The following is an 11,811-nucleotide window of genomic DNA, read 5'->3' as shown; positions in this document are numbered from 1 at the left end:
TGTCTGTGTTCATGGGTGACTCTTTGTCTAACAAACTAGTTCAGGTTAAAAAAAAAAAGTATTAGTTTGATGATAGTTTGATGGTATGTTGTTTTAACAAACAGGTTAAACCAAACAAATAGAAAGACACTGTAGTGCATAAAGTTATTTTATTTCTTTCTAGTAATATGTATAATGCAACATGCACTTGTCTTGAAGATGTCCTGATTCAGATCTCTGAGAGACACAGGAGACTCACCTTGGAGCTGTAAGGAGCAGTAAATTACACCAACACTAATCTGTCCATCACAGCTTTGATCTTACTCTTTGTGGTTCATGTGTTTACTCTATGGTTTAGTGTGTCTCGTTCCAGTTCCACTGGTTCAGTATGGAGGTTCTTCAGGAGATAGACCGTAACCGACTGGACAAAGGTTACATATTAGTGAGTGAGGGCCGAGCAGGGTTGTCGCAATGTCAAAAAGGATTATTAAAGAGGTTATGATTGGTATATTTGTGTTTTAATTGGGTCTTCAGGGCTAGAAGGTCTATGTAGAGGATCTGATTAAGTACAGCGGAGGCGCAGAGTAGTCCACCGTGCAGAGCCCCAGCCATGCCGTTACAGAATACGTCCTGACCTGCAAACACACACCAACAAACACTTAGCGGGTGTGTCAGTCTCTGCAGAATCTCGACTTACACTGTCCTGTTAGTCTGATCACCTGTTAGGTAAAGTCCGTTGATGGGTGTCTCTGGTCGTGTCATAGCAACCGTTTCAGGGGTGAAGCGCTCTAAGTTGTGTTCAGCACCGTACATCTCACCCCTTGGAGCACCCAGATAGTGGACATTTGTCAGAGGGGTGGCAGCATCCACCATCACCACCTGAACAGACAAACATGTATATACATGTAATGTAATTATAATTGTTGGCAAAAGTACATGAAGAGCAGATGATGGCTATTATAGACATCCATCTTAGTTATGGATGCATGAATAAAAATGGATGTTATAGTGTAACTAACTGTAACTAACTCTACATACAAGAACTGACATTTACCTTGTCCCGCAACTGTGGGAAGATGGTTAGTGCCCAGTCGAGCAGCTCTTGCGCCATACTGTTTTTCAGATCCAGGTAGTCCTCTCCCCTCTTGCCAAGCTTTGTCCCCTCCCATTCCTCGAACCACTCATAGCGAGCCATGGTTAGCAATGTCATACAGGACTTACCTGCAGAGATATAAGGAGCTTGTTATCTTCTTGAATGAACCCCTGGTTTGTCCATTAAAAGAGCTGATTGGGAGGTTAATTTTCATTGGTCTTGAAAAGTGCAGGAAAAATTCAGGACTGAAACATGTGCTCTGTCTGACGCTACTATGTCAGAGTTTAGATGATGATGATTGTAAATGATGGTTGCTTTGTCTTGTTCTTTTTGTGGCATGAGGAAGTTTTATGTTCATCAAACTCATCAGTTATTCCTCATCTTCAAATCCTTTACACTTTTAAAAATGAAGCCTGCTATTTATAAAATGTGAAGCATAAATTTAACCACTGTGTTGTTTGTCCAAGTATGTTTTTCGACAGACACCAAACCAACCAAAAGTTATTTGAAGTAAATTTCCATATATAATACTGTACCATAGTAGTAAAATTAACTACCTCTATACTGCAAGACATGAATAAAGCTACACCTTAATTTCTGTGTCTTCAACATGGATCCTGGATGGATGGATCTTTACCTGTGACACTGAGCTTTAGCCTCTTTAGGACCCATTTAAATGGGTTCTTGTTTTAAAATGAGACATATAGTTTTCAACCGACTGCCAGAGTTTCAGTGTTAGCAATAGCTTGCACTAACTAGCAACAGCTGATAAAATCTATTCATCACTTCCACGGACAAAATCCACAGTTGCTGACTAGAGATGAAAAGTCTATTTTTGTTCACTTCTGTGTAAAATCCAAGACCCACTGCAAATTTTGAGCTCTAATCTGCTAGAGCTGTCACTGTAAATTGCATTTGTACCACGCAGAGTTCGACTTAGCAAATAGTCAGTTGCACCATTTCATGCAGATAACAGGTGGCCAGAGAAGCACGACAAAGACCAACAGGAAACCATGTTGAAGACATGTAACATCCCACCCAAGACCTGAGAATTCACTGTTGGTGATCAGCTGGTTGCATATCTGCCAGAAAAGAATATAAAGGCTCAAGGAAGCAGAGACAGGAATCAAAGATGACAAAGAGGAGGAAGTCAGCATCAGATCTGGCAGCAAACTAACAAGTATACGTTTACATACATGTGAATGTGCATTACCTGGGTGTCTGATATTGGCTGTGGGATCTTTAGCAGATGGGAAGGTGATGAACATCATGGGAATGTTCCCTAATACCTCCTCTCTGCTCAAGGAAGAGTACCGTTCCATCCTGCACACACAGTTTTGTGTAAGCAAACACAGACGCATTGAGTTATACATTCGCTAAATCCATAAAATGCAAACTACAAAAGAACAGAGTGGTCTGTCTGTTCAAGTCAGCGGTGGACATGAAGATGAAAAGTACAAGGATACAATGAGAGGAAGGAATAAAAAGAAATATAAATAAACCTACAGCGAGTCCAGGTCGTTGTCTTTATACATCCAGAAATTGGTAGAAACAATGCCAAGCTCCTCTTTGGTCCCACCCAGACCAACAAAGACCAAGAAGGAACCCATGCCATGACGTACCATACCCAACAGTGACTGGACCTCTACACACACACACAAACACACATTACAGCAAATGAGAAAAAAAAGTTTGGTGTCTGCAGTCAAATGATGAGTCCACATACGTCACCTGGTTTGTCCTGTAGGTGCTGAGGCAGAAACTTCTCGAAGGTGTTGAAGATGCCGGCGTTGGAAATGACAACAGGTGCATGAACTTCGATCTCCTCTTGTCCTTTAAGCACGGTAACACCTGACACACACAAACACACACACACAGTGCTCATCTCTAGGAGTCACCCAGGACTGCTTGGTAGAAAGTCAACATTTTCAGAATCTGTCTCCCCCCTCCCTTTCTCACCGTAGGCCTTCCCCTGCTGGTTGACCAGGATGCGTTGTACAGGAGCCCTGACCAGCACATCACCGCCTGACTGCTGAATGACCGGGATGATGTGAAAGGCGAACTCACTGGCGCCCCCTCGCGGGTAGTATGCACCCCGTTTGTAGTGGTGAAGAAGGAGAGCGTTGATGAGGAAGCTGGACTCTTTAGGAGGGACACCTGTGAGACAATTGCATAATAAAGAGCACTGCAGAAGGCTTAGACTCTGTATGTGATCTGTATCATTGCATGTGTATGTATGTATGTATGTATGTGTCCAGCACCATAGAACAGGTAGGCAGATAGAGCCTGCAGGTCCTTGTTCTGTGTGAGGCGGGACATTACTTCTGAATGGTTGGTTGTTGCCAGGCGGAACACTGAAGATATGCGATCTAACAGGCCAGTACGAACCAGGAAGTTAACCAGCCAATATGGTATGATCTTCAAGGTGGCGATCAGTGGTGTCCGCCGTGAGGCGAGCTGAAAAAGGAGCGTGTTAATAAATCAGAATCAAGACACTTTACTTTTAAAGCACCTTTATATTTCCCCTCAGCTCTTCTTCCTCTTTTCATTCATATTTACATTGTGCCCATAATGATCTCCCTCTCTCTCTACCTTAATCAGTCTCATGAACTCATCAATGGCCTCCTCCTCTCCTGGAAACTGCTTCTTCAGGCTTGCTGCCATCTCAGTCTTCCCTGCATGGATGTGGTACTCCCTGAGAATGACAGAGAAGTAAGGTAGAAGTGTCGTTCATGGTTTAGTTTTGTTGTTCATTTATTATGTAATTGGGGTAAAAACAAAGTTAAAAAGAACAAAAGAATGAAACTGTACAATACTGTAACGAGTAACAAGACTTGCCCTACCTGCGCTTGTCAGACTGACCCAGGATCAGCGTGTCAAAGTGCTGCTCCAAACGTGCAAACAGCAGCTGACCCTCTGTAATCTGATCCAGAGCAACCCTCAGCAGGCTGTTCTCATGAAGCTGGCCCAGGTAATGGATACCTGGTGGTGGCAGTGGCAGAGGGAGTTAAATCAACTTCATTTATTTAGTGCTTCAAACATATTAAATATGAAATAACTTTGTCCCAGAATGTTGTTTCAGAATACAGAAAAGAAACTGTTGTGATCACCTGACATGTCACTCTGACAGGAGATAAACTATTAGTCCTGGTCTTGAAATATGACTTACCCTTGATTTTTAACGTATTGCTCCAAATTCGGTTTAACTTTTGTTAACAGCCTAATCATCTAATATTATACAACCCTCACTTGTTGTATAATATTAAATAATAAAAAATTGTCTTATATTCAGGCCAATTACGCAAAAGTTCTATATTTAAGAGCATGAGACCACTCCAGTCCAACTTTGTTGGACAGCATTAGCCAGCTCAGTGAACAAGACGGGAGTGGGAGAACATAGTGTGCCACTGTCCTCCAAAGCAGGCATCGCAGTTATGGTTCATTATGCTCGGATATATCTCACCACAGCTGTTTTAAGTTCAGTTTTCTCCTCTTTCCTAATAGTGCTTTGAGGAATGAGCCGAAATGCGCTGAATTTTTTGTGTGTGTTCTTTCATATGCTTTGGTATCTTACCCACATCAAACTCAAATCCTTTATTCTGGAAGGTGTGTGTGCAGCCTCCGGCCTGATCATGTTGCTCCAGAACTACAACTCTCTTCCCGGCTTTGGACAAAAGTGCCGCTGCTGTCAAACCTCCCACACCACTGCCGATCACCACCGCATCCAGAGCAGGGGGAACGCGATCTGTACGAAAACCTGTAAGGAGATACACATTATATTTTACAGTTAGACTGGTGGAAGGTTTTAGGCTTTATTTATTTATTTTATTTATTTATTTTTGTTTTATAGTTTTTTGTTTGCAGTGTAACATAAGAAGAAATCTTCATGTCTGACAAATGTTTCATTTCAACTGTGCGTTTTGTCTCTGTGTTGTCTTATGAGTCTGTGCTGACCGTGCACTTGTATGTGGCACAGTAAATAACTGTCTAACTAACATTATTTGGTTGAAAACCCTTTAGCCGAATGGATGCTAACTAATGTGTATCTTTACCACAATCCAACCTCATGTATAAGTAAAAAAAGGTTACATCCTACTTCCATCCACATCATCAGCTTATCGGATGGATTACCAGTTCTCTCACTCTCAGAACTCAGACAGTAGTTGTAAATGGTCCAGTAGAATTGGTGGCTCACCGTGGAGTTGTGTCCCTTCTCCTTCATTTTGATCTCAACTACACACCTGTAAAGTTTGGTGACTGCATCTGGCATGGTGGTCACGGTAACAAAATCTGTCCACAGACAGACATATAAGCACCTGCCAGAGTATTCCGAACCATTTCTGTGGTTCCTGCTACAGTTGGTGTCTCCTGGACCACACTCTGCCATGATGATACCAGCCATGCTGCTGTGTATGGTAACCATCACTACATTGTAAAATTTGCTGTCAGCAGTGTTATTATGAATCTTAGCTCTGCTGCTAGCTCTGTCACAGGGACCCACAATGCAAGAATCTGTGGACAGGTGTTTTTTTTAGATTAAATGCACCCGAAACACACAGACAGAATCCAGCAGTCATCCATGGTTGTATGTGTTGAAATCTCCCAGACATACAGATACATGGGAACTGTGTTTAATGACAGATTGAGATTTAGTGAACAGTTACAGATGTGACAGTGTCACAGTGTGACACTGCTGCCCACGTAAACTGGAGTAGATCAGAGAATATTAACGCTTCATTCCTCTTCTATCAGAAGCATTTTAACTTCTTCACTCGTTTGCTTCCCTTTGTGAAAAGGACATGAACTGATGGCACGATGTTGTTGACCTCAGCTCTAAGATCTTTAGTACACCTTAATAATCAAAAGTCCTCAGAAAGGCTGGCCGGCTATGGACGGGCCACTGTCTCTTTTGAATATTTCTAACTATATTCTAATATTTTTTATTATATTTTTTATATATATTATATATTTTTTGTGTAAATGGATTGTTTACTTTTGTTTGCCCTTTGAGGATGAATTATGTATTTTGAACTGAAAAAAAAAAATCAAGATACACAAGATTCAAGACTGTTTGTATCAGATACATAATGGTATTTTTCAGACATAACATCTAACATCTTTTTATTTACCTCTCTTCAGCCTGTCGTCCCTCTGTTTGCTGTCGGTGACCAAGGCTCCTGGTGGCCTCAGGCACTTCTCGCTGAACACCTTGTAGCGCTGTCGGGTGGTCAGGAAGAAGATGACGACTGCCGCCAGCAGCACACAGCTCAGTGAACCCAACAGCCACCACCACATAGCAGCGGAGAGCTTTGTGCCTACAACACTGAAGTGGAAAGAACAGAGCGGAGAGGAGAGGAAGAAACGGCAGGAAGAAGTGAGTAAGACCAGAGGAGAGAAAGCTATCCTCTCTGCAGAGGAGGAGAAGCTCAAAATGAGAGGAGGAGAGAAGGACAGGGAGGATAGATGGTTACTGGGGTAAAGAGGAACAAAAAGGGCATACAACACGTGGCAATTTTAAAATTCTGGCTCCATAAAGATCAGCAGAGCTGATTACACATTCTCCACGCCAAGGTCATGAGACTGGCAGAGAAGACAGAGCTGGTTGTTTATCATTTCATCAGACTCCATTCATTTTTCTGACACCGATTTGTTTGCCCATTACTGAACTGCCTTAGGACGAGTGTTTTCATAAAAATCTTACTGTACAGCTGAAATCCTAACCGTTCCACAGCAGGATGTTTTCAGAACTGAGACAGGAACATGTATGTGTTAGTAAAGGTTTATGATCATTTCAATCCCAGCAGCCACCAGGGTGACTCCATCAAACTTTCCATCCAGTGCGGCTGCATGCTAAGAAATACTGAATGGATTTGTCACACTGCACAGCCATGGAAAGAACTGAGTGGGCAAAGGAGTCATACATTCTGAACAAAACAATATGATCACTTTTACGACTCGTGTAAACAAAATCTAAATATGGAAATATGTGAACCTTGAATACAACTTTAAAGTGCAATCCATGAAGTATTTGAGAACCACTTCACTGCAGTCCAGCAGAGGCTGATGGGCGTGTCATTAGTTGTACACGTATTTTGTCATAAACCAAAGTACTGGACAAATTCAGATTTCGATGTGCTATGATGAAGGCAGTGGATGAAAAGTCATAGGATCATCAAAGTTGTTACAATCCATCCTGACTTGTATAGGTGTTGTTGGAGATGTGACAAAGCTGTGGTTGGTCCTGGCCAGCAATATGGCTTTGTTGAGGTTGAAAGGTCAGCGATGACGTTTCTCTGTGTGTGTGGATCGGGTGTGTCAGAGGCACCTCTGGCTGGGTCTCTCCACCCTTGAAGGAGCATGAACACTGAAAGCTCCTGAATCCGTAACTCTTCATTGAGAATCATTCTTGTGATTCCTCAGATGTGATGTGATAAAGGCACTGAACGAAAAGTGTAGTGATTGGACCAGGTCTCTTTCACTCTAAATCTCATAACTGTGGACTTCCTGGGAGCTTGAATATATGTGTAACCTAATATTTACAGTGGTTACGGAAAGTATTCAGACCCCCTTAAATTTTTCACTCTTTGTTATATTGCAGCCATTTGCTAAAATCTTTTTATTTTGCAGATTTATTAAAAAAGAAAAACTGAAATATCACACGGCCATAAGTATTCAGACCCTTTGCTGTGACCCTCATATATTTAACTTGGGTACTGTCCATTTCTTCTGATCATCCTTGAGATGGTTCTACACCTTCATTGGAGTCCAGCTGTGTTTGATTCTACTGATTGGACTTGATTAGGAAGGCCACACACCTGTCTATATCAGACCTTACAGCTCACAGTGCATGTCAGAGCAAATGAGAATCATGAGGTCAAAGGAACTGCCTGAAGAGCTCAGAGACAGAATTGTGGCAAGGCACAGATCTGGCCAAGGTTACAAAAAAAATTTCTGCTGCACTTAAGGTTCCTAAGAGCACAGTGGCCTCCATAATCCTTAAATGGAAGACGTTTGGGACGACCAGAACCCTTCCTAGCATGGTGGTGGCAGCATCATGCTGCAGGGACAGGACGACTGGTTGCAATCGAAGGAAAGATGAATGCAGCCAAGTACAGGGATATCCTGGACGAAAACCGTCTCCAGAGTGCTCAGGACCTCAGACTGGGCCGAAGGTTCACCTTCCAACAAGACAATGACCCTAAGCACACAGCTAAAATAATGAAGGAGTGGCTTCAGGACAACTCCGTGACTGTTCTTGAATGGCCCAGCCAGAGCCCTGACTTAAACCCAATTGAGCATCTCTGGAGAGACCTGAAAATGGCTGTCCACCAACGTTCACCATCCAACCTGACAGAACTGGAGAGGATCTGCAAGGAGGAATGGCAGAGGATCCCCAAATCCAGGTGTGAAAAACTTGTTGCATCATTCCCAAAAAGACTCATGGCTGTATTAGCTCAAAAGGGTGTTTCTACTAAATACTGAGCAAAGGGTCTGAATACTTACGGCCGTGTGATGTTTTAGTTTTTCTTCTTTAATAAATCTGCAAAAATGTCAACAATTTAATGTTTCTCTGTCAATATGGGGTGCTGTGTGTACATTAATGAGGGAAAAAAAATGAACTTAAATGATTTTAGCAAATGGCTGCAATATAACAGAGTGAAAAATTTAAGGGGGTGTGAATACTTTCCGTACCCACTGTGTAAGCCATGTACCTAAAATAACCCAATAATATAACAGAATAAGAATAAGTGAGTAAATCTAAACTAAGTCTAAATAAAACCTGCTCAGCTGTTAACATGTATAACAGTGTGATGCTATATTGTGAAAAGAGAAATTCTGTTTACAGGGGGAAAAAAAATACAAAAAAAATCCCAGTTATTTCAAACAAATCAATAATTTATTCAGTATCGACAGAAGCATCAACAACATCTGAGTCTACAATCATCAGTTCTACAACAAAATTACAAGGATCAAGCTCGATTCGTGTGTCCATTTTTAGAATAGAGATAGAGATTTTGTCCTTTTTCTCTGAGGAAAAGCTGCTAACATGTGCAGAGAACATGTGGCGTCATCTTGGCTGTGATGTTAAAAACTCTGAATCTGAAAAAAGCAGCAGCATTTTCTTTTTTATTTATTGTTGATCACTGAGTTTCATTCCCAAATTAGACATCTGAAACCACTGTAAACTACATTTACAGTGTGTCTGACAGGACTAAGGTTCAGAGGGAAGCTTTCGGAAGTATGTAAAAATATTGTAGATTATCTCATTGGCTTGGGCTGGGAGACAGAATTTACGAAAGTGTTACAGGGGAGTTTGAAAGACATGGGCTTTATTTAGGTTTTTTGGTGCTTGACCCATCCTAGCTACTAAAAGTCAAGAATATTATTTTCTTAATTTGTCTGTTGTGCATCCCCAAACATTATGGGAGTGCAATGACAAATCACTGGAGTACCCCTTTTTGTTTGTTATGTAGCATTTAGGAATGAAACCCTTCAATAGTACATATTTAGTACATACACAGTAAACATATGTACAGTAAACCTATAAGTCATGCTACTTACTGTTTCATTTATTCATATATATAAAACACATATTTGCCAGTGAGCCATGTTGAACTGAATAAAAGCCAAGCCAGATTACTTCAGAGTTATGGTTGTAGTTAAATGTATATCATTAACTGAAGGTACAGTGAGAAAAATGGCTTTATTGCATTAATGAGATTTCATAGAAAAAGGACACAGTGAGCTTTTGGAATGTCCTCGAGGGAGCAACAAACGAGGTGTCGCTCTGAACACCAAACACTCCAGAGATCCAAATATAGCTGCCAGACAAAAATCAGCTTAAGCCACTTTTAAAAACTAGAGCACAGACTGAGTGACTAATAAGTGCCTCCTCTAACAGGGCTGACTAACTCGATGGGAGTGTCAGTTATTTGTTAGCACTTGTATTTGATAAACACCAATTTTGGCCATTTGTCGCTAAACGATTCATCGTACATCAAAACTATTCAGTAGCTGCCACGATCAAAGATCTAAGTACAAACAAGCTGCTCAGGGAGCTTTTTGGGGTTGGCACCATGGGACAGTGTTACGTGTACGGTGGCCTGAGAGTGCACGACACAACATTAGAAAAGCAAAAGACAAAGAATTCTGAAATGCTTCAGCTGTTGTGTTGTTCACTCGAAGGCCGCTGTGTACATGTCTTTACTGACATTCTGAAGGTTGTCACCAAAGTGTCACACACTGTAAATACTAGGCAAGAACCTCATACCTACTATATCAGTATCTATAATATCATTGTGCATCTAGATGCTATCTACAAACTGTGTACAACTGAGTTCATAAATAAAACAAAGAGGTTCATTTTAAATTATATAGACTACAAAATAAAAAGTGCAAAGTAGGAATAACACTATGTGCTGAACAGAATGATCCATTCTTATGTAATACAATGTGGAATGTTGTAATAAAATCGAGATTCTGTACAGTGTTTAAACCATCTAAACCATACTGGGCGTCCTCAGATCTTGCGTAACACTTGCTGTGTTCATGATCTGAAGCTGGGAACTGATTCTATTTTCAGCTAATACATCTGACTGATTTTCCACATCTAATAAGTGGTTTTGTTTCAACATGTTGTTTGATTGCTTCATGATGGCCGACTGTCTGACTGTCTGTCTGACTGACTGACTGACGGATGGTGTGATTGGCTGAGTGCTCTAGCACCAGTAAAATAACAGGGATACTGGTGGAGGGCAAACACCCTTTCTCGTTTTTTTTCTGCTTTCTCTCAAAATTAATCTGCACGTCTTTGTGAAATATTTAGCTTCAGAAGCTCGGTGATGTAGTGACTTTGCCCGCAAGTATGTAGCTGACACATTAAGGTAACTGCTGTAGCTGGCTAGATAACCACAAACGCATTAGCTGACCCTCACAATGGCTGCTGGAAATTCTTCCTTATTTTCTGTCGTCTTATTTCCCCTGACATTTTGTTTGAAAGTAAAGTTCTCTGAGCTAACGAGCTTGATAACAGTTCACGAACTCATTAGCTCAGTTCGGTCACTAACAGGACAATGTCTTCAAGCAGTTTATTCAAAAGGCATGTTTGTCCCATTGACTCCTGTCTCAGTTGTCTTTTGTAAAGCAGTTTATACTTCAACAGAGGAGGGCTGTTCTATTTTGGACTCTCCTTTTTGGACTTTCCGTCCCCTCAAAGGTCCAGACTGTCGAAACCACTTACCATTGATCTATGGTGCAGATTTGTGGTTGAGAGCAAATAAAGTGTGCCTGTTAACTTTGCTCCCATGAGAGAATCAACTAATCACCAGGGTTCCACTGAAATGAATTGAATTCCCTGCTAAAATTTCACCATTTTAAATGGTCTGGTGTGACCAGACCTCAAGGCGGTAACATTTCTGATCCTTTAAAACAAGGAGGCACAGTCTATGCTAAAGCAGTACAGTTAAAAAGTACATCACAGGGAAAAAAGCAAATGGCTATGGAAATTAAAAAGAGGACTTTCACTCACTTACTTGGCCTGGTTGTCAGATGCGATAACAGAACCAATCTCCCCAGATGGACCCCCAAGATGGTTTTAGATGTGTCTTTCTTTATCTACTGTAATGGCAAGTGAATTTAATATATTAATGTGCATATTGTAGGCCTTCTTGTCTTTTCACCACCTCTATGTGCCCGTGAGTGTGTGAGTAACTATTAAATAATAAACAAGACCAAGAAAG

The 11,811-nt window shown here is 41.2% G+C and overlaps 1 protein-coding gene across 1 annotated transcript; it reads right to left on the bottom strand.

Moving 5' to 3' along the window:
• Positions 1-453: 453 nt before the first annotated feature.
• Positions 454-6,367, bottom strand: LOC121198330 (inactive all-trans-retinol 13,14-reductase-like). The gene is made up of 12 exons (XM_041062371.1): positions 6,202-6,367; positions 4,647-4,829; positions 3,916-4,054; positions 3,665-3,767; positions 3,334-3,529; positions 3,032-3,229; positions 2,804-2,923; positions 2,579-2,717; positions 2,286-2,395; positions 1,034-1,200; positions 699-858; positions 454-614 (listed from the first exon to the last, which is right to left on the bottom strand). Exons 1-12 carry the CDS (start codon positions 6,365-6,367, stop codon positions 454-456), a joined length of 1,842 nt encoding a protein of 613 aa, XP_040918305.1.
• Between the last annotated feature and the right edge of the window lie 5,444 nt (positions 6,368-11,811).

This window comes from Toxotes jaculatrix, chromosome 18 (assembly GCF_017976425.1).
Source record: "Toxotes jaculatrix isolate fToxJac2 chromosome 18, fToxJac2.pri, whole genome shotgun sequence".
NCBI classification, from domain to species: Eukaryota; Metazoa; Chordata; class Actinopteri; family Toxotidae; genus Toxotes; species Toxotes jaculatrix.
This window is presented reverse-complemented; position numbering and strand designations above follow the sequence as displayed.